General features: G+C 37.6%; 1 protein-coding gene and 1 long non-coding RNA gene across 2 annotated transcripts; one reads left to right on the forward strand and one right to left on the reverse strand.

Moving 5' to 3' along the window:
* Positions 1-674: 674 nt before the first annotated feature.
* LOC121858719 (peroxisomal membrane protein PMP34-like) lies at positions 675-9,397 on the forward strand. Its single transcript, XM_042355329.1, has 8 exons — positions 675-1,097; positions 2,979-3,039; positions 4,504-4,570; positions 5,398-5,543; positions 5,888-6,007; positions 7,236-7,483; positions 7,725-7,792; positions 8,307-9,397. Exons 1-8 carry the CDS (start codon positions 1,029-1,031, stop codon positions 8,458-8,460), a joined length of 933 nt encoding a protein of 310 aa, XP_042211263.1. The 5' UTR covers positions 675-1,028; the 3' UTR covers positions 8,461-9,397.
* A 4,027-nt stretch (positions 9,398-13,424) lies between these two features.
* Positions 13,425-13,739, reverse strand: LOC121858721. The gene is made up of 2 exons (XR_006087496.1): positions 13,604-13,739; positions 13,425-13,533 (listed from the first exon to the last, which is right to left on the reverse strand). It is a non-coding gene; the product is annotated as an uncharacterized LOC121858721 (long non-coding RNA).
* Positions 13,740-23,731: the final 9,992 nt, after the last annotated feature.

Genomic DNA, 23,731 nt, shown 5'->3' on the forward strand with positions numbered 1-23,731 from the left:
AAAATGGATGGTCGCGGCCAAACTATTTGTCCGAATTTTGTAAAACACGTATTAATTCCTCATTTAGTGGATTGTGAAGAAAAGTCTAGCAGATTTTCAAATTTCACAAAGAAAATGCTGGCTCGGAGATCTCACCTTGTCATGACCTCACCTCTTCACATGTTTACGTGACCTACTGAGCTGACTGATCTTTCTAGTTACTACCTTAGCTGTTAGTTCTCATATTTGAGTTGTTCAGGCTGAACGTGTCCAGCATATGGGTTAAGCTTCAGAGCTTACAAAGCCATCTGAATTACTTTCTGAAATTCCGAATGCTAGTTTTCAAAATGACCACTAGTAAATGAAAAGGGTCCTAGGAGTGGTAGAAAATATAACAAACCAGGGGACGATGACGAACTAGACGTTTTTGCTTACACCAACTAGTGTTATCATGCTCCACCACCATTTCAGATTAAGGTAAATCTTCACTATAGATTATAGATATTATGTTTATGTAATTATTGGGCTCTCAATTCTAAGTGAAAATTTGGTATTATTGCGACATTTTAAGTGGATATTGTAAGGGGTACTTTTATTTTGTGTGGATTGCAAAAATAGCCTTGTGCTTCCCATCCAAAAAGTTTTGGCCGAATTTTGGGCAATTTGGCCGTGAGATGGCGTGAAGGTTGTCGTACATCTGGCAGCCATCAGATGATTGAGCTCGCCCATGACGACGGTTGGCAACGGCAGACAAGTTTACTTAACTGATAAAGAGATCAATTTTATCGTAAATATCGTCATACAAGCTCACATAAGTTCGGAATATGTAGGCAATACACATATACAAACAATGGTAAACTATAAGTCAATTTAACCAAGAAAACTTCAAGTGCCAGACACCAACACACCGGGAACACAACAACAAACCTCCCCAAAAAGTTTTCCAACCCAGGGAATGATAACATCGATACCTGGGCACTGTATTTATGAGAGGTGGAAGATGGTATAATATGTGTTGACTGAGAATACAAAGTGTGACCATCATCATCATGGCCAAGGCTCCCAAAACAGGTCTTTTTTCTTACAGCAACCTTGTCCACGCCATAGCTGGAGGATGTGTGAGTATAGTCTGGTATACAGTTTATAGATAAATAATTAGATTGGTATATATAAAAGCTTTCTTACCTCTAGAAAACAAAACAAAAAAGTAATATATTTAGTTAAGAAAGCTTTTTCTTCGGTAGAAAAATTTCCTGAAGCTGGTGTTATGCCTGGACCACTCTTGTTAAGTATTATTAAGGTTGACAGTTTTGATGTTTATTCAGTAAAATTGTCACACAGGGTACGTTAGGTAAGTTAATGGTATTATTTCACTAGTTGGCACTAAACGAATCTCGGGAATTTTATAGTTGCAATCGGTAATTTTGACAATTCTAAGACATTTTTTCATTGGTATGTCTAGCATAGATATTTAACATTTTATTATGTATGTTCATACATGGCGGTACACACCCAGAACATCGAATGACTGTGAGCTCCTTGGTTAGGTCAGATTCAAAACATTTTCCAATGGTTTTCGATGTGTTTTGAACACTTCTTACCTTGATTTTTTAAGTAAATCTGTAGATTCTGAGATGGGAGTGGGGGGCTTATCTCAAACTATTGACTTGTGGCAGAATTGAAGGTCAAATATGTTCATAACATCAAAAACCATTGGAAAAACATACCGTAGTTTCGACTTGACTTTCATATTGTGGCACCAAGTGAAAATTTACCATAGTCATTTATTAAAATCATCTTACATGGTACTTAGATTGACTGTTATGTACAGAAAATAGATATGATAACGGTCTGGAACAGATGCACAGGTTAACCAGCAACTTTGGATTTTTTTAAAGAAAACTTATTTTGGTAAAATTTGTTTTTATGCCATAATGGGAATTTGATAACAGAAATAAGTTTTTTTTAATGATATTCATGGTGATTTGAATGAATCTGACCTTTATTTCCATCACCAATGCTTACCGGTATGTAAGGAGATACGACCATGATTTGCACAGTGGGCAGGGTTTTGAAGACGAGGGAAAAGGTGGAGCTAGAAACAAAATCATCAAACAAACCTTTGAAAACGTGACCTAACCTTTCATAACCTCAATCAATTAGAATACTGTCCTTATATCTATGGATTGAGGACCACAGTCCACTCTAAACATTCTTGGGCTGTTTTTGCCAATCCTCCATGATTTTGTACAGTATCTCTCCGAGTCTCTGGGGACCCAGTTTTTAATTTTACTCATCCATCTCAGTCTCTGCATTCCCCAGGCCCTCCCACCCTCAGAAATGCCCATCAATGTTTCTGGTACCATTCTCTAATCCCTAATTATATGACCAAAGTACTGCATATAAGTTTTCTCACCCTGTACATTTCCAGTACAGGTATTTCACTTGAAGCCCTTGCCAATCTTGAGTACTTCTTCATTTGTTCTGTCAGTGTAGCTTATTCTTAGCATATGCCTATAACACCATATTTCATAACCTAGGAAAATCCTAATCCTAAAAAAAGCTTACTTTATTAACTGATGGCAGATGAAAAAGTTTATTTTATCCTTTTTTACTTTTTGCTAAAATAATCTCTGAAGAATTGTACTGTATGTTGGATTATTTGCAGGCGTGAACCTAAGCACTGCTTACCGGTATTTAGATGAAATAAGTTGGGGGGATGCAAATCTAAAGCTGATTTGTTCTTGAGTTTGTCTCCTTCACTGTGTTTTCCTTTTCTAACATCACATTTTCAGTTATTTTAATCACATGTTGTAATTACTTCTTTTAACTGCCACTAGTAAACCTCTTATGAACTTTATTTCAAGTTCTCCAGATAATTAAACTCGGTTGTAGAGAGTACATAGTGTACACATTATGATTGCTTTTTTGTGCAGGAGAAAAATAATTGTATTCTTTCCCATATTCATTTTATTTAGAAGCTTCTATTTTCATTTCAGGGATCTGCAGTGGCAATGTCTGTGCTTTTTCCACTTGACACCGTCAGAACAAGATTACAGCGTAGGTCTATCATTACTTGTTGATTCTCACAGGTCTCCTTGGATCACCTTAAGATTTCTCGCACTACCTTTTTTCACCTGATGATTAAACAGTAAAGGTGGAGGAGACAGCACCAGAAATAACATATGGAGTTGAACCAAAATTTCTGGAGATACTATTTGCATGATACTAAGTACAAATATGGAAGCGAACATACACTGAACCTTACCTAACGTCTTAACCTGTGCATTGTCGTTTCAATTTTCTTACATACTCGCATCCAAACATCATCTCTAAAAAAAAAAATGAACGAATTCAATCCAATATAAATCGTAATAAACACACTTGATGAAATTGCTGTTAATTTCTTGACATGTAAACAAAGACCGCAGATGCTGTGAACCTTAACACGGCTACCACAGGAGATTTAACGGCGGCATAAATACGGTAAATAATTTATTTCTTCACCTACAAAGGAGGTAGAGACATGGAATTACTGCCATATTATCAGTGTTTTTACCCTGTCACTTTCATTCCAACTTCCTTTTGTGGCTCAGTACAGTACCTGGCTGTACCTGGCTACATTCTCACTGTTGTTTACTTTTATGGTTTAATAAAGATAATTTGGACTCCATTTCTATTTAACTTTTACTTGTTTATGGCATCTCTCTGAATTATCTAGTACAGTACTTGCAGTAGACCTTAGAAAGAGAATTAGGTTCCATATTGTCTTGTTCACCAGAGAATTGCTCTGTCGAGGGTCTATTGTGTAATGTTTCCATTCAAAGGTAGTCATATTTTTAAAGCCTATGAATGCAGCCAACCTTGTCCCATTGTTATTATTTTGGAACTCATTATCCCTTAGTTGTAAGAGGTTTCGTAACAATAACCTAGCAGTGCCTCGACCAATGTGCTGTAAATGTTTAAGTCTTGTGTCTTATTAGTGTATTGTTTCTTCCATTACGGTATTTCAGGTGTAAAATTACTGTTCTTAAAAAAAGGTTTACCGAGTGTGACATAAATGTAAAATCTCACATAGTGTGTACATCAATGGTTATAACAGATCATGCTAATAAATTTTTAAAATTATTTTGTACCCTGTTTTTAACTGTAACACAGTAGATTTACATTTTTATTTCTAACTGTTTGAAGGGATAATTCACAAACAAATTCAAGGGCATTGTTATTTTCTTTTTTATAAAGAAATTGCAGGCAGGAGCAATCAAATACAAACTCAAAATAAAGAACTTTGCTAAAAGTGAAAAACCCTCATTGTGCAAATTTCTGTCTTAAGGTCACATACATTTACAGTACTGTATAGTGTTAAAGGTGTTAGATTATAAATTTTGCCAAACTTAAAATCTTTACTGTGACATTTAAAGTTGTGTCCTGACAGACCTGGGAGTATCACATAGCATATTGATTTCCTTTCTGCAATAAAATGCTGTACAGTATTTGTTTTTAATTCATATATTAAAATTCCAGTGGAGGAAGGCAGAACCAGCCGCAACACCTTTTTCATTATGGCCGAGGTGTACAAACAGGAAGGACTGTAAGTTGAAGCAGTGCTACATCATAGGGATTTCAGTAGTTAGTTGTAGCTGTGATAGAATTAAGATTCCATTAATTATAGGAAGTTAACCAAAAACACTTCCTAAGGAACAAGAAACCAATTAAAATGTTTAACTTTTTTTTTACATTTGAATTGATTAAATTATTAAAGTATAATACAAGACACAAGAATGGATGTTGTATTGTACATAACATGATGTAGTTCCACCCAGCTTGTTGTAATCAGTTGACTACATATGGTGTTCCCATTTTGCTTTCTCTTTTAGTGCAGAATTTAAGCAGCTGGGCCCTTGTGAGCTTTGATATTGAACAGGGTTGTTGTACCTATCCCATATTTTGCATCAGTCTACAAGCTGTTTCACCTTTGTCCAGTCATTTCATTATTTAAATTTTCTAAAATTCAACATAATACATCTTCATTTTGACAATATAGATCCTGCTGGCAAATGACTTTTGGGTGACATTATGAAATGATTTCTAAAAAAAAAAAAGCTTCTGTAGATACACTCAGTACTTCCACAGACCATATATATATAATGACTGAGGAGTGTACTTTTTAATGTTTTTTGTTACCATTGATTATTTGGTTAGATATACTGTATATACTTGTAAGCTGTTTCATTGATTTTCCCTTTTTTCTTAGTTCTCTCATAGGCTTTGAATTTTAATTTTGCAGACAGTCGGGACATATATTATGCTCTACAAATATAAATCCTTGTACGTATTGTGAATTTATAAATTTAACTGGGATTTTGAAAGCTCAATACAGTATACAAAGTACTTTAAGTCTTCATTTCCTTTCCACAGTGCTGGCTTGTACCGTGGTCTGCTACCTGTGATAGAATCCTTATACTGTTCCAACTTTGTCTATTTCTACACCTTCCATGGACTGAAACGAATAGCTAATGAAGATAAAGCTGCACTACGAGACCTCCTACTGGCTATGGTCGCAGGTTAGTTATCACATGAAGATTAGGCACCCCAATGTATTTTGTTTTAAGATTGCCCGTCCTAACACTAACCTAACCCCCCCCCTAATAGTGTTAGGTTGTTTAATGATAATAAGGTGAAATAAGCTAGGGTGCCAAATTTTAAGATAATCATTAGAAGACTGTGGAAGCAGATTTAAGTCTTCCATTTTTTTCTTTCCATTATTAATAATTATTTAAAGTGTAACGTGTAAATATTATGTATTGAACCTTCATACTATGTTTGATAACAAAATCAAATATCAATAACATTTGTGTGAGAGTCACCTTGAATGGAAACAGTTCAATTATTTTGTTTTTCCCTGCAGGATCAATTAATGTAATGACCACCAATCCACTCTGGGTTGTGAACACTCGCTTGAAAATGCAAGGTGCCAAAGTTCACAATAGTCAACATGCTGCCTCTCGCAAGTATAAGGGTTTGCTAGGTAAGTCATAACATGCTCCAACATTGGTGTTCTTGTATCTCAAGTATATAATTGGTCAACAATAATTTTAATTTATTTGAACTAGAGGATTGTGCATTACTGTATTGTGATATATTTTTAATATGGATGAATGGGTTTCCATGTAGGATCTACATACATAAAGGAATGGGAGAATTTTTCATCTATTTATATACACTATTTATGAATTTTCCTTTCTACAAAAGACACTTTTTCAGCAGTAACACAGTGGAGAGTTGCAGGAGGAGGCTGATAGGCTATTGCTTTCTCTAGTATGCCTTGTGTTGGTCACTCCTAAAGTAAAATGCTATATTGTACAGTACAGTACTGTATTAGTTAACACTTTGATTACTTTCAATTTAATATGCAACAATAGATCACACTTTCATTGCAATGGGTGAAATAATTCATTTAATTTAAAGAAATAGTAAAGGAGAAAGTAATGTACAGTTCTGTACATGAACAAGTAGGTAATTGCAAATAATTGTGCCCTGACTAGCTAAAAATTATAAGTTTTAGGAATTGTAAGAAATAAAAATATTTGTTTAAACCTAATATTGACATGGAAGGGATTCTTTAATGAGAGTTGACCTACATTTCCATAAGTGAATTAAAGTTTTTGGCAGGAGTGTGGGTATTGAAAATATGTGAACAGTGTAGGAAGGAAATGTAGGTGTAGAAAACCAAAAGGTGTGAAAAACTGGGTAGAATCTACTTGCTGTTCCCCTCATCCCTAATTATATGACATAAGTAAAGTTCATGTATTGGTACGGTATAAGTAAAAATTGGATATGGTATTTCCTGAGCAAAAGTTGAAAGTAGATGAAGTACAGTGGGGTATGCTATAACGAATCTAATTGGTTCTAGAACCTCGTTCGTTATAGCATTTGTTCGTTATAGGATTAATCCGTTCCAGGCCCCCAAATACAACCACTTAACAATGAAAAATATAATATAAAATTGTAAAAATTGTAAAAAAGTGCATAAATGTGCATTTAAACTCCTGAAATAAAGAATATCATTAATACTTGTAATAAAAAATAATAAATTCGTACAAAAAAATAATAAAAAATACTGTTCGTTGTAGGAGTTTCGTTCGTTATAGCATTCTCAATTTTATAGGTAAAACCGTTCGTTATAGGAATATTCGTAGTAGAATCTGTTCGTTATAGCATACCCCACTGTACAGGTATCTTTGTTTTATTTTCAGATGGTTTGGCACACGTTGGACGAGAAGAGGGGCTGGCTGGCCTGTGGTCTGGTGCAACCTCCTCCCTGATTCTTACTGTTAATCCAGCCATCCAATTCATGGCCTATGAAGCTATGAAGCGCCAAATGCAAACTGTGTACAACTCCCAGCAACTAAACTCCCTGGTGGTGTTTGGTGTTGGTGCAGCAGCCAAGGCTCTTGCTACAGTCCTCACTTACCCCATCCAGCTGGTGCAAGCCAAGCAGAGGGTAAGAAATATGTACTAGTGTCTCCTTTCTATTTATTCAAAGATTTGTCTTATATTTTCATGATATAATTTTTTCCATCTTTGAAAACAGAAAACGAGAACACACATGATATGACACAGGTACAGTACATAAAGCTGACTTTCCTGTAATCAGACAGGTTATTTTTTGAATGCCGTTCATTGTTAAACAATAAACAAATGGTTTGATAAGATAAAAAATAAAATTAAACGTATATTTCCAGCATGGCCACAACTATGAAGGCGTACCACAGAAGGCTGGCCTCATCACCATTATGATGTATATAATCAGGTAAGGTGGCTTTTATACGCTCTTGTTTAAAATTTCGGATGGCCATAAATTTATCCTTACATTTTATTTAATCTTAAGATTAACCACCCGAATGGTACCCTAATTTAACCTCCCCTCCCACCAGGTAGCATTAGAATGTTTATTCATCTGATGAATTATTCTTGGATGATAATCTTAATGTGATCCAAAATATGATGTGTTATGTAAATTTTTAACATGTTTTTATAAGAAACATTAGGGTTCTTTGATTCCTTTTAAGCAAACTGTTTTTTTTTTTAGTTGAAAAGATTGTTGATTATCTGTTGGAAGCAACAGAAACAAGGACATTTTCTTAAAAAAAAAAAATATAATAATAATACAAATAAAATTTGATTTACAAATACTGTATAAATTATGGAAAAAGCTGAAGGCACTGATAAACATAAGGACTATTGTGATTTGTTTTTCTTTACTGTTATATTTTCCTGAGGAATCACTTAAGCTTACTGTTTAAAAGTGGATAATCTCTCAACAGAAAGTATGGATTCAGAGGCTTGTTCAAGGGTCTGGAGGCCAAGATTCTACAAACAGTGTTGACAGCAGCACTCATGTTTGTCTGCTACGAGAAGATTGCTGGTTTTGTGTTTGCTATTCTGGTGGGTAACAGGAAGACAGTGATGAAGCAATAACCTGTCACTTATCTAGTCATTCCATTCAGGATATTATGGTTCTGACAATATGAAGTTATTTACTGGGTATTGTTCCACATTGGTGAGACTGGTAAGTAAATTGAGCTTGAACTTTAGTCACCTGTAATGTGCATCATTGTGTTAACCAAAACACAGATTTAATTTATATTTAGTCCATATGTTAGATATTTAACACTATACTGTACATGTCAAGCATATCCTATTCATTAGATTAAAACTGGCAATTTGACAACCCCCTTTCTTTTGTAGTTCCCAGAAACAGTGACCATAAAAGCATTAGTTGGGGACACTAATGGTAAAATTTTATCTTGATAATATAATTTAAATACTTAAATTAAAACTTAAATGTGAAACTGTGTATAGAGGCCAGCTGGGGTAGAGAGTAATGATTATGGAATATAGCAGCAGGAGTGCCTGCCATTTCATCCCCATAACCCCAATTAGGCTAAGAGTACTGTAGTAACAGTTAAAGCTGTCACAATTTCAGCACATTCTTTAAATTAGTCACCTATCTCACTATTTGTTCTAACCATTGTGTTTGGTAGGCAAGGCACTGGTGAAGTCAACAACTTATTTTTTAATCAGAGGCAAATATCACTAGCTGTATGTTTTCCACTCATAGGGTTATTTTACAGTTTTTAGTTCATTGAAAACAAACAAGCCCAAGTAAATATGGCACATGGGAAAACTGACACAGCAGAGACTGAATGTTAAGTGTTCTAAGGCTCCCTAAAGTAAAGGTAGTTTGCCACTGTTGCATGCATGTCATGAAAGTTTTTTAAAAAATTCATAATCAGTTTTTTTATTAAATATATGTATCATTCCTCTGTTTATAAGAAGTGTGTGCATGATTATATGTATATGCCTTATCCATAACCAGGTGATGAAACCAACTAAAAACAGTGGTAAATATGAACTGCATTTTTATTAGTTCACACTCACACACACATGTATGGCAAGAAAATTCAATACAATCCCTTATCTTACCCCAGAAATTTCTATGATGTACAATACAGACCTAATCTAACCATATAAATAGCCACACATGTTAGCCTTCTTATTTTGAAATATTATTCCCCAAGTCTTGTATTTACAGTTCTGTGACTATTAACTGCATCATTCCTGGCAGTGTTTGAGTTAGCATTCAATTTGTGGTTAAATTTCTAAGGTAAGACAATCTTGCTCTAACAGTAAATAACATTCTGTAACTTCCGAGCTTGATGATATTTGGCACTGTCTTAGTTCAGGGGCAAACCTTTAGATTCTAGTCATCAGATGAGATCAAGTGGCTGGGACATGATTCTCAAAGCAATGACTGACACAAATAAGAGGGCGTTACGCTAATGACCAAATACATTTTGTAATCTATTCCACATTTCACTAAGAGGAATATGAAAAGGAATTTGTGCCCAAACAATACAGTTAACCCTCACTTTACGCGGTCCCGCATTCCGCATTTCCACGTTTACGCGGTGCCTTGCCAGAACCTAACGTGCTCACATTACGCGGTACGTGAACCCCATTACGCGGAGAGTGTCCGGCGCGACGCTATTTTTAGATTCGCGCCACCCGCCCGCCTGCCTGCCTGTGCTCCTCGCCTCTCCCTCCTCCTCCCTCCGCTTGGGCAAGCGGCGCAGTAAGGTTGCGCAGTGTGTGTCTTTGTTGCGTTATCACTGACGTCATATGACGTGTCGGACTGTGATTGGCCATGCATCCCTACCCCCCTCTGCTGCTAGCTGTAATTGGCTTAAAGTATTATGACGTGTCCACCCGGGGGAGGGAGGGAGGGAGGAAAGACGACGCTTGACCTAGCCGCGGCAGTTTCATCCCTCAAGGCCACACCGTGTAAACGCGCATCCATTGTTCCGTAAAATGGCTTCCGCCGGACCACCACCCCCAGAGAGAAACCTTTCCTTACCTGGACCCAGCGGCACTAAGCCAAAGAAGACACGACGTTCCTTAAGCTACGAGGTGAAGTATACCATCATCCAAGAGTTGGAGAAAGGAACAAGGCAGGTTGATTTGGCGCGCCAGCATGGTGTGAATGAATCTACGATTCGAACAATAAAGAAGGATGCAGCCAAGATAAAGGAGCACATGAAGATCACAAAGTCTACAGGTGCTTCTATGATCAAGTATTTTCACAACCAGGTGCTTCTCAAGACAGAAAAATTACTTGTGAGGTACTTGGTGCGTCAGGCGCGACGGAACATGGCGGTCGACACGCGCTCTGTTAAGGACTACGCACGTGAACTGTACATCGCAGTGGCACGAAAGATGGGAACTACAGAGCCCAAACCCTTTAATGCTTCCTCTGGGTGGTTACAGAGGTTTAAGATCCGGAACAAGATCACCAATATAAACATTGGTGGTGAAGAAGCGAGTGCTGACTGTGCTGCGGCTAGGGAATTTCCTCCGTTTTTACGTGAGATTATGGAGGAAGGACAGTACAGTGACGACCAGGTGTTTAACATGGACGAATCTGGTCTTTTCTGGAAAAAGCTACCTTCCAAGTCCTTCGTTGTAAAGAATGCCAGCAGGATTCGGGGCCGGAAGATGCAGAAGGAACGCATCACCGTCCTGTTTACCACCAATGCCTCCGGTACCTGTAAGCTCAAGTTATCGGTGATCCACACAGCACGCAAGCCGCACGCCTACAAAACCATGGACATGACCAAGCTAAATGTCCACTGGCTGACCGCACGTAAGGCGTGGATGTTCTCTACACTGTCCCTCTCCTGGTTTGATGACTGTTTTGTTCCCGATGTAAAGAAATTCTGTGAGCGACAGAATGTGCCATTCAATATTTTGTTGCTGCTGGACAACGCACCAGGACACTCGCCCCTACTGTTAGATCGTCACCCCAACGTAAAAGTGGTCTTCCTTCCTCCCAACACTACGTCTATATTACAGCCCATGGACCAAGAGTTAATCTGTAATGTAAAAGCTGCATTCTCAACAAAAAAATTCCAGCTCCTGAACGACTACACCAACACCAGGGAAGAGTTGCGTAACCTGAGTGACACCACCACCGATAGCAAGAGCGAAGAAGATGAGGATCAACAGTTGGCACAGCAAAAAATACTGTTCAAACAATTCTGGAGAGTATTTAACATCAAGAAAGCTGTGGACTTCTTGGTGGAGTCATGGGATCAGCTGTCTATTGCTACAATTCGTCACGCATGGAGACATGTGTTGCATGGAATACCAGGTGAGAGGAGTCAATCTGTGACTGGTGAGGTTCAGAATGTTGCAGTAGCCCTTGCCAGAGAAGCTGCGCAGACTGTTACAGTTCCAGGCTTCTCCGAGACCACCAACGACGACATCCTGGAGGTGATCAGAGATCCTGAAGTGACTGCCGACGAGATGTTGGAAGAAGATCACGTCAGTGAAGAGGAGGAAGAAGGTGCGTCATTCTCCGAAGAACACAGTTTAACTCATAATGATATTAAGGGTGCCATGGAGTGTGCAGAGAAAATGAAGTCCTTCCTTTCCCGCGACAATGACCGCTATGAAGTCTTCCATACCCGGCTGGTGCAGGCTATGGAGCCGTACATCACGGTGTATCACGACAACATAAACACCAGCCGTCAAAAAAGCATAACCGAGTTCTTCGCCCGCAACTCACCACAGCCAGCCCAAGCCAGTGATAGTGACAGTGAAGATGACATTGAGGGATTTGTCAGGGAAGCCCTGACAACTGTAAGTGACAGTGATGGTGATTCACCTAGTAATGGTGATTCACCTGAGGGCCAGTAATCTGCCCTCTGCCTCAGAACCAGCCTCCATCCCCGTATGCCGACCCATCTCTTCTACTACCGTAAGTGTTCCACCTAACTTTTAGTTTTTCTAACCTAACCTTTATTTTTCCTATGTTAACCTTTATTTTTCCTAACCTAACCTCTTCTATATTACTTGTTTTTTCATACCATCATAAAGTTAAGATAAAATTTTTACTACAACATAGTTGTGTGTCGTCAAAAAGTGGAGTTTGGGGGTCGGCCCGGACTCCATTTCAATTAATCCCATATGTTATGTTATTCACTTTACGCTGGACCCTCCGGGTTACATTAACCGCGTAAAGTGAGGGTTAACTGTATGTTTCTATTCCCTTACTTATACCTAATGTTTGTGAAATGATAAACTAGTACTGTACCTATATTTTATTTCAGTATGCTGACAAGTTGTACTAACACTCATTGAGTGTACTACTGCATAGTTTGAGTGGCCTGCTTTTAGGAGAGGCAGTTCCACAAAATAGTCCTCTAGTGTGTAGCACTGGCAGTATTAGAGTCCAGATAATTACCCTCATGGTTTCATAAAAAGTGAATGTTTTTGGTATACACATACCAAATAAGACTTATGTTATGTTGTTAGTTACCTTAAAAATATGTGAATCCCTATTAATGCTGCAGCACCTGCAGAAAATCTAAAATAAGATTGTAAGAAATTTGAGAAGCATTAACCAGCATCTGCAGTGATCCTCTGCATATTTCTTCCCTGACTTGCCAACCTATGGACCCGTGTCTATATAAGTTGTTAGTAAATTAATTATTGGGCTCTAGAAGTAAAACTAATGAACCTATTTGTTGTGTGAACTGTTAGTCATATCACATTATGTAGGCTGGAAATGGGAATTAGAAAAAGGGGCTTTATCATCACCTTAATCCCTTACTTCAGCATTAGTACCGCAAACATCTCTACACTTGTTCTCATTCATACTTCGAATACTCAAGAATAACAGTTAAAATAAATGCTTTAGGAAATGTCGTGCTGGCTTTCCTATCAGAGATGTGATGGTGTTTGCCACATCTTGCACTGCATCAAACACACACACACATGCATCCTTGACAAACCAAAAAGTTTTCTTCCACCCACTCCTAATAATTTTGTAAGAATGAATACCTAACTGTGACTGAAATGAGTATCTGTGTTTGTTTTTGGTTCTGGACATCTTGCAATAAAGCACAAAAGGGGTTGAAACATGAAAAGGGAAAAAAAACAGCAAAAAAAATTAATTATGTCAGTCCAAGTGATCTACCCACACCTCACCTAACCTAGGGAATTGAAAATAGATAAATACTTTTATTTAAGCAAACATAATTTTACAATAATAGCTGACGACATTGCAATGTTTTTGTTTACGACCTGTGGCTGCTCGACTCTATACACGCCTGGATCAGGGACTCCTTTTCTCAATCAATGGAGTAACTTCATGTAGCAGGTCTTGTTAGTGTGTCCTGTCCAGTTGAATTCATTGCCTCATCGTTAGAGGGTCCTCTAAATAGTCGGTGATATACAGTATGCTCTCTCCCTTCTTGCCAGCCATGGTTGTTTCCACAAATGCTCTCTGCCTCATAATGTACAATACTCTCACAGCAGCAAGTATCACTGGGTCTTTGGCATCCATCTTGGTTGTTTTGAACTGCGATGGTGGTGAGATCAGCAATAGCATGACTTCGACTCGTGTGATAGCGATTCTTTCAAGTACAGGTATTCCCCGATTTATGATCTCCCTATCTATGATATTTCGCTCGAATGAGGGTGATGTATTAAGACCACCTGCCAATTTATGATAAAAAAAATTCCCATGAACGATGGTCATCGCCCAGCAAATATGGAACGCATCTCTCGTCAACTGCGGTCTAATCACGCAGCTACCCAATGCACGGTAGTCCCAAGCTTTGTTCCATCAGTTATTTTGTTGCCCCTTACAGTGAGAGGACATCAGTAATGTTCACATTGTACTCTGTTTTTGTGACTGTGAAGTGAGCAGTGTAACTTTGAAAATGTCTGGGAAGGCCAAGGCAGCCATGAAAACCATGATTCCGGAGGTTAAGCTTGACATTATGAAGCCTTTCCATACTCCCCCAGGGGATGCGTGGGAGTTAAGAGTGATGTTTCTACTCCACCTTCAAGAGTCCCCTTACCCTTGAAGGAAACATGTGATGATGACAAGGCTTGTTCTTAATGATGTGATGAGTGTTGTTCAATTGAGTTTTACTGTAGTTCTTTTATTATTGTAGGAGGTTTTCGGTGATACATGTGGGTGTTGGACTGGCTGGCAAAGTATCCCATTCAACTCCATATTATAATGATCATGATTTATGATATTTCGACCTGCGATGGGTTTTTCAGGAACGTAACCCTATCATAAATGGGGGGAGACCTGTATGCCGATAATGAGTTACTAGAAAAATGCTCATGTGCTGCTGTCTTCATTTTTTTATTTATTTATTTTTTTTGCAAAACTAAGTCACACACTTAACCAAATATATTATCTCAACGTGGTTTCCTCGTTGAAGATAGTGATTCTTGTCATTTGTTGAAGTACCTCATGTACTCTTCTTTCTGGATGGCATTTGATCTGTGATACTTCCTGAAATCTTGTATCTTTTAGGGTAATTTTCAGCTTGTAATAAAAAGTAACTTGGTGCCAAATCCAGCAAATATGGAATATATTGTGTTGGAGAAAGGTGAGCAAGATGGTACACTGTCGTGATTCAATGCCTACAAACCTGATGCCCCAATTTTCAGCTCATTTGCATCAAACTACAGTACATCTCTTCGGCATTTCAGAATGTCCAAATAAATCACTATATACTGGTAGGCCATCCGCCCTTGTGAAATGAAACCATTGTACACTTGACCTAATAAATTCAATCACAGAATTTTATGATCAGACCTCATACAATATTTTTGCAAATAAACACTTTTTAGGTTGTGGTCAGGTATTAAGTTAGTGTGTATATTGACATTAGTTATTTAGTGTAGGCATTAGATCTATTAGACATGTTTTAAGTTTAAATGTGTGGAATATTGTCAACATGCTGAGATAATTTATACTTTTGTTTACAAAGTGCAGATCTCACAATTAAGTTTGAGCTAAGAACAATCATCTTCCCCTTTCAGGGTGGGATGTATAACAGGCTGCACTGTTATCTCTTCACAGTCCTCCTCAGTCATGGCAGTTCCTCTGCTATTGTCATCTTTTACTTTTTCAAAATCTGTTAGTGTGTCTATCCACCTTGATCTTTGTTTATTTCTCCCAAAATCCTCCATCTTTTATACTTTTGATGCTAGCTTCTTGCCTTCCATTCTTTTTATGTTTTACCGCCTCGACCTGTTTTTGAATAATTCTTTTAAACGTTTCTTAATCCCAGTTTCCTCTCAAATACCTCAAGCTTCTTTTTGTGTTCCTTCTAGTTCCATAGCTCCATCTTTTGAGTCCACTTCTTCTCTGACTTTTTGCAAATCAGAATAATTCTCCCCCACACACATCACTTGTCTTCTCCAACTTTATTTACAGTCCATTTTTTTTCTAGACATCATATTACTTCATTTGTGTTCTCTCTAATTCTTATCAACTCCTGTCATCTGCATACAATATTTACTTCACTATAATATGCTGATGAATTTCTATGACCATTTTTAACAAGAGGGCTTTAGGGCACTTCCAAGCTTGAGGCCCGTGCTTCTTCAGATGTTTTTCTATAATTTATGTTTGGAACAATTAAGCATACTAATGAACCAAATATGCCTCTTCAGTTGTGTGAAGTTCATCATATGCCCTTAAATGAACTTTGGACTCCTTCATCACACATCAATAGCTTTACCCATACGTATATTATTCTGGCTAATGCCAGACAATTTTATTGACTCAAGGGTACCCCTGCCCTATAAAGGGTTACATGTGGACATTAGATGGTTACATAAGAGAACAGTACGTAGTAAGGTTTTTTCCCAGTTTCGTGCTCTGATAATTATTATTTCAACAATTAATTATCTTAACTCAGGGTACTTATCTTTTGTATCCTTATGCTGTACTTCGATGTTAAGTGTACAGTATTGTATACCTGTACAATAAAGCATATTGGTTATTATTTATGTGGTTCATATGTGATGACAATGATGAATATGCATATGTAAAGGACCAACTTGCTCGCAATGGCTGTACTTTGTTTACATTTCTCTGATTACTGTGCAGAAGTACCCTTGTTATAGCAAAGGATGAGTTCCTAAAAGTCATTGCGAATATCAGGGCAATTTTCCCCACAAAAATTAATGAATTCCTAGCCAGCAACTTTCACCACATTTTTCAATATACATATACTCAATATAATGCAATAAAATAACTACAATACCATAAAAACAATATGAAAGTACAGTGTGTGTGTGCAAGGTCACAGGCTACTTACAGACACATAAGGCCTCTTTGCAGATGAGGCAGCAGAGCAAGGGCACTTGGGAGGCATTATGAATAATTCTTGTAATACAGTGAGCTACTACACAATGCAACAAATCAAAACAGATGCTCACTTTGCCCGGCATATGAGCACACAACAAAAACACGTCACTGCGCAGAGTGCTCGCGCAGCTTGAACTACCACACACTATTTCTGACAGCGGGATATGAAAGCTGCAGCTAGCCCACGCGGTTTGAAATATTACTGTAGCATATTGTAAATATTCTTTGCGGATAATTGGGGAATGCTTTGCGAATATCGAATAGGGGTGTTAAAATATTAATTGTGAGTAGCGAGGTATTCCTGTATTAAGATAATGTTTGTAAGTGTGTAAGGAATTACTTATTACCAATTCTTATAATACTGTGTTACTAGTATGGAGGTAATTTATTCATTTCATGTTCTGTTACTGTACTTGTCCATTATCATTTACCTGTCTACCTTCCATCACTATTAATCTAAATCTTATTTATACTTCACAGTTCAAATGATTTGGTGTAACTTATCAACTTAGGTCTTTAGGTAAACAAAAATTTTAAATTTATTTTCATAAACCTTTACTATACTGTAATTGAATTAAAATGATAGTGGCCATCTTGAATTCTTTATTTCTGTAATGAAATTTCTGGAAATAACAAGTGTGTATCTACTAAAGGATGAATTCCATTTATACCAATATTGAGTAGTTAGTACAAGTGTAAAGTGCAATTTGTCAACCAATTTTATTTCGTGGAATATTTATTAGAAGCATCGATATGTCAACATGGAGTGTAAGTGTACATGATTTAACTACAGTACATTACTCTGTTGGACAAAAAGCCAATTTAAAATAGCATCATGGCTGATCATAGATGGCTTTGGAATAGATAGTACTGTATTGTAAGGGCATATTTATGTCTTCTGTGTATACTTGTACCTGTGCAATATCATGGGAATACTTTCTTTGACAATTGGCAAAATTTGGCATTTACTTGTCAGTCAAATAAGTGACAAATTTATAACAACAGTACTTTCCATTTTGAATTGTGTCAAAATAATATGAACAAAATATCTATAATACTGAAAAAAAAAATTCAACGGAACTGTAAATACATATAAAATTTCAGTTTCCCTGAACTCAATTATGCCAAGTAGATAACACTAAATATTGCCAAAAGTGCTTCATATAATATACTGAAGACATTTCCTAGATGAATTAGCTAATATTACTGATAAATGAAGCACATTATTTTTACTAATTTGTAGTTGTAGATGAAATTCACTGTAAGTGTACTGTACTTTACAACATGTTACTTTATGATTGTTTTAACTGTGATATTGTTTTCATACTATTGTACTGCACTAATCATTCAAAAATTTACTGCCAGCGCAACAAATGCTTTTGAACAAAAGTATTAAAATATTTATCATGTGCAACAGTGTGTGTGGAGAACGAAGTATTGAGGGATCTTTGGGGCAGTATGAGATGCTGGCTCGTATGAAGAGACGGGGGTAAACTACAGCAGAACAAATCTTTCACACTATTAGTGTATGTTTCAGCCCACAATGTACTAAGCAGGAAAATGCAAAAGAGGTACAGTATTTAGATTAAGAGTAGAGCATATTACACACTTATACTCCTTAGAATAGTTAGCTGTATTTAATTCCATATTTAAAATAAAAGTCAGTTCAGAATTAACTGTGTTTTATTGTGAGTGATGACATTGAAATTTACCTTAAACATAGAAATGTTTATGGTTACCTACAAAGTGCAAGGACTATTATGGGCTAACCCTTCTCTAAAGACTGTTTTGCTTGTACAGTACTGTACATTAAATTATTTTCTTCCTGTGATATAGTGTGGCTGGATGAATGGTGATTACCATTCTTAAAACATTCAGGATTGGTGGGTTATTTCACCCCCTTGCAGGATTCATGTCATTAATGGGTTGTTCTACTACTGGCAAGCACACCAGATGGAGCTGAGTGTATACATGCATTTTTAATCAGCAAACAAGGTAATAGTCCACCAAGCAAAACACTATGGTACTCCCTCTCCAATGTGGCAACTTCCTTTTTTTTCAATGTCGGTAAACAAATGATATACATTGAAATAATTTAAGATACCTTATATAATTAGGATAGGCCAGTCCTAAAATCCTGTGATACTACCTCCAGCACCATGATAAGACAGACACCTGTTTTCTCTCACAGCAGTTTCTGAGCCTTCATTTAATGCAATAACTACTTGATCAAAGGACTCGTCGACCCCTAGCTTTCTCGTTGCCCATTTAAATACTTCGTGAGGTACCCTGTCAAATGCATTCTCTATGTCTACAAATTTGATTACAATTTTCTCTTCATCCCTAGATATTTCTCTTGTAGTTGCCTGGCCATAAATATTTTCTCTGTAGTCCCCTACCAAGCACAAACCCAAACTGCATTTCATTTATGTCCACTCCCTGTTATCAATTTCTTGATTACTCTTTTCACAGCTTTCATAACCTGATCTAACTGCTTCAGGCTCCTGTAGTTCCCATGTTTAAGTACCTCACATCACCTTTGCCTTACCCTTTTTAAATAATTGTTGTAACTTTATAACAATTGCTTTCACACAAAGTACTACAGAACAGATCTGCACACAAAACCTGTATGTAGAAAAGAACATGGTGATCAAAATACTAATAAGAATTGAGAACTTATCATTCAAGCACTACAGTACAGTATGGTACTTACATTTTTGCCAATGTCTTGAAGTCAGGAGGAGGAACAAGAGAAAAACATATACATTTTCATTGCTTGTAATAAAGTAAACCTTCAAAGACACATGATTGACAAAGTTCTCCAATATAAATAAAAAGTAATACTCTTATCTGACAGCCAAAGACATCAGCGGGCATCAAACACAATGAGTCGTGTTGTCCTCTTCTTGTAGAGAATGCGGTACCCACAGCTCCGACACCTCACTGGGTCACGAGGTCTCATCTCATTCTCCGCATGACATTCTGAAAACAAGACACAGTATACAGTACAGTACTTAATCACATATTATTCCAATACAGTATCAGTAAACTATAAAATAGATTCTTCATTTCGCTGGCTACAGCCAAAATGCTACCTCCAAGAACAACATTCCTCATATCAGTTATAACTCCTTCCTATATAAGCTTGTATTATTGTATTCTTCTCACCACTTCTTCTTATTTTCCTACACCTATTTTCATGCTATCATATTATATGATCAACTGCTTTGGAAAAAATAGGGAGGTCCTAAATCTTTGTTTACTGCATATTGAATCCATATAAATCAAACATTAATACCTGTACTGGAAAAAAATGTAGGAAAAGGTAAGCTAAAACCTTAAACCAATTGAAGGTTAGACCACTCTGACTCATAAGGTCAAACAGGAATAGATTGAGTATGATCCTGACAATATTTGGGAAGAAGAATAGACTAAGAAAACCATCAGACCAATTAAAAAAATTACCACAATTTTTTTAATGATTACAGTACAGTATAGTCTTGGTTTACGTGGTCAATTAAACCCGTGGAGGTCCACGTAAACGAAATAACAGAACATATGGGATTAATTGAAATAGAGACTGGGCTGACCCCCAAACTACCCTTTTTCCGACACAATACGTACGTTGTAGTAAAAATAACATCTAAATTTTATGATGGTATGCACACACAATTAATATTTAAGAGAAATATCAATAATATTAGGGTTTTTAACACTTACGTTAGTAGAAGAGATGGCTGGGCACACAGGGATATGGTTGGTTCCGAGGCAGAGGGCAGATTATTGGCCCTCACCTGTATCACTTGTATCACCTATATCACTATCCACTACAGAGGCTTGCAGGGCATCTTTGTCAAACCCCTCAAAGACCATATCCTCACTATCACTGACTTGGGCTGGCTGTGGTGGGTGGCGGGTGAGGAACTCGGTAATGTTTTGTTGACTGGGCGACCTTGTGCGCACCCTGCCCGCGCCGCTTCCCGCGTAAATGATGGAATGTACCGCGTAACTAATAATTGCCGGTCTGGCCAGGTGCCGCGTAAAGGAAATCCGCGTAAATCGAGACTATACTGTAATCAAAGTACTAAAACAATAAGGTAGGATTTAAAAATGTTAAAGAAAAACAATAATTATATGAAATGTTTACATGTATGCACTTATACACCAGAAGAGGAGAGGTGTCAACTTAACCAGGCCATGCAGAGGGAACCATGAGACCATAGTGATAAAGTGCATCAAGGTGGATGAACATCCAACAAAGTTTTAACTCATATCCCGGGTTCCTCACTATCTCATCAAGCAACTGGAGAGTCTAAAATATTCACCCATTAGGTGGGTAAGCCATTTATCAACTGTCCACATAGCACATTGTTTTTAACCAACAACTTCCTTCTGTGAAATGTTGCATGCCTCTGGATAGGCTCTGTCCAGTAGATTCTCATGATATGGTCTTACTAGTACATCTTAACAGACCACAAAAAATTACATAATATGCTCCTACATACAGTGATCCCTCGGTTAACGAGCGCCTGTTAACGAATTACCTTCCATAAGATTCTTAACTTCGGTTAACGAGCATTCCCTTGATTAACGAATTCCTTACAAGCGGCCCTCATCATGTTTTCGCTTGCACACCAGTTGTCGTATTAGTCCACCAATACAGTAATCGGTTCTAGGGCTTAAATTCCTTACCATTTTAGTAAATATCAAGAAGGTTGTACTATTCAATAATTTTAAAAGTTTTATATTAAATTTTTTTAGTCATTTTAACAATTATTGAACATAATTGAAGTACAGTACAGGAAACTAGTTTTATGCGCGCCAAACAGCCTGTCAACACACCAAACAGGCGTCAGTCTCTGTGTCTTTTCAGTGGAGGTAACATCTTGCTTCAGACTCACTGCAACATAAATGCTTTTTTTCTGTGTTTTCAGTCAAATTATTGATCATTTTTAAATTTAGTTTACATATTGATGATATATAGAGCAGTGAAGTGTTAATTTAAAGAAAACATTCTTTATTTACAGCAATTGAACTTAAAATATCACGTGTTGAAATTGTTTTTGAATCCAGCATGGGTCCCAAGAAATCTAGAAAAGCGATTTCAATTCAGATGAAACAGGAAATAATTAGAAAACATGAAAAAGGCATTAGAACAAATGTGCAAAGCAAAGAATATGGCATGTCGACATCAACTGTATCGACAATTCTTGCACAGAAAGACAAATTCAAGGAAGTGAAAGTGAGAGACAAGTCTACCAGAGTGTTCAAAGGTAGATCCCTAATAGCAGAAACAGTGAGGTTACTTCTCATCTGGATTAGGGAAAAACAGATGAAAGGTGATTCAGTTTCTACTGAATTTATTTGTGAAAGAGCCAGGGAAATATACGAACATTTAAAGGTAAATCAACCTGGTTCTTCAGGCACAGACTTTGAAGATTTTAGGGCCAGCAAGGGCTGGTTAAAAAAATTTAAGAAAAGAAGTGACATATTTAGTGTTAGGCATGGTGAGGCTGCCAGTGCTGATAAGGAAGGGGCAGCAAAGTTTTTAGTGGAATTTAAAGAACTGGTGGATACAAAATTATCTTCCACAGCAAGTGTTCAATGTGGGCGAAACCGGGCTGTTCTGGAAAAAGATGCCCAAAAGAACATTCATCATCAGAGATGAAGCCTCTTTACCTGGGCATAAACCCATGAAAGACCGTCTCACTCTATTGCTTGGTGCCAATGCTTCAGGGGATTTCCGACTGAAGCCTATGCTTGTCTTCCACTCTGAGAACCCCAGGGTGTTCAAGCAACAGAAAGTTGTAAGAACAAAGCTTGGAGTTTATTGGAAATCCAACCGTAAGGCATGGGTAACAAGACAGCTCTTTAATGAATGGGCTGTTGAGGTGTTTTGCCCTTCTGTGAAGAGCTACCTAACCACCAATAAACTCCCTTTAAAGGCTGTTCTCATGGATAATGCCCCTGGTCATGACCCTCAACTTGCCAGAACTTTGGAGTCTCAATTTGACTTTGTCAAAGTGTTGTTTTTGCCTCCCAACACTACATCAATCATACAGCCAATGGACCAGAATGTGATCAACAATTTTAAGAAGCTGTACATGAACATTTTCAGGTGTCATCCGGCAACTTCCACTGATCCTGAACTAACACTGGCACAGTTCTGTAAGACACAGTTTAACATCCTGGAGGCTGTAAAATTGATTGTGTCTTCATGGCAAGAGGTCTCCACTAGAACCCTCAATTCTTCATGAAAAGCACTGTGGCCATCAGTAGTCCATGATTTTGAGGGATTTCAGGATGAAACAGAGTTGCACCAGGAGATTGTGTCCATTGGTCAGTCATTTGGCCTTGAAATGGAGGAGGAGGATGTAGAAGAGCTTGTGATGTCTCATGAACAGGAACTTACTCCTGAAGACTTGCAGCAACTGGATGAGATGTTAAGAGGCTGACAGTGGTGAGGAGGAAATGGAAAGTGATGACCATATGTCAACTTCAGAGTTGAAAGATGTTGTTCGCCACTGAAAGAAGTTCAGGAAACTGGCTTCAAGGCACCCAGATGTGGAAAAGTCTGAACTAGCTTTGTGTCATGTTGAGGACACAGTGGTCTCCTTCTTCAAACATCAGTTAATGATGAAGAGGAGAGATGCCCCACAAACAAAAATTGACAGTTTCTTTAGTAAAAGGCAGCGGGAACAAGATGCTAGCCCTCAGCCTTCCACTTCATGAAGGAGAGAGGATGTTCCTGGTGGAGACTCTGTCAGTCCAGAGGTTCCTGACATTTTCATGGAAGTTGACTCACCTTCCAAGAAGCAGTAAAATGCTTCTCCTCCACCTCCACTTCCTTCTCTTCTCCCTTCTCCTCCACCCTCATTCTAATTCCCATCATCATCCAGGAGCCTTCTACATACACACCTCAAAGTAAGTGTACCTTTCTACCTTTTTTTGTTGAATTTAGGCAATTTTCGGTGAGCTGGAACCAATTACCCAAAAACCCAT

This window comes from Homarus americanus, unplaced genomic scaffold (assembly GCF_018991925.1).
Source record: "Homarus americanus isolate GMGI-L3 unplaced genomic scaffold, GMGI_Hamer_2.0 scaffold74, whole genome shotgun sequence".
NCBI classification, from domain to species: domain Eukaryota; kingdom Metazoa; phylum Arthropoda; class Malacostraca; order Decapoda; family Nephropidae; genus Homarus; species Homarus americanus.

What these genes read in the sequence shown, in the direction of transcription:
- LOC121858719 (XM_042355329.1), top strand. Translation starts at nt 1,029, where the DNA reads ATGGCCAAGGCTCCCAAAACAGGTCTTTTTTCTTACAGCAACCTTGTC. An exon ending in CCTACTGGCTATGGTCGCAG is followed by an intron (nt 5,544 to 5,887) that starts GTTAGTTATCAC and finishes TTTTCCCTGCAG; the next exon opens with GATCAATTAATGTAATGACC. An exon ending in CAAGTATAAGGGTTTGCTAG is followed by an intron (nt 6,008 to 7,235) that starts GTAAGTCATAAC and finishes TTTTATTTTCAG; the next exon opens with ATGGTTTGGCACACGTTGGA.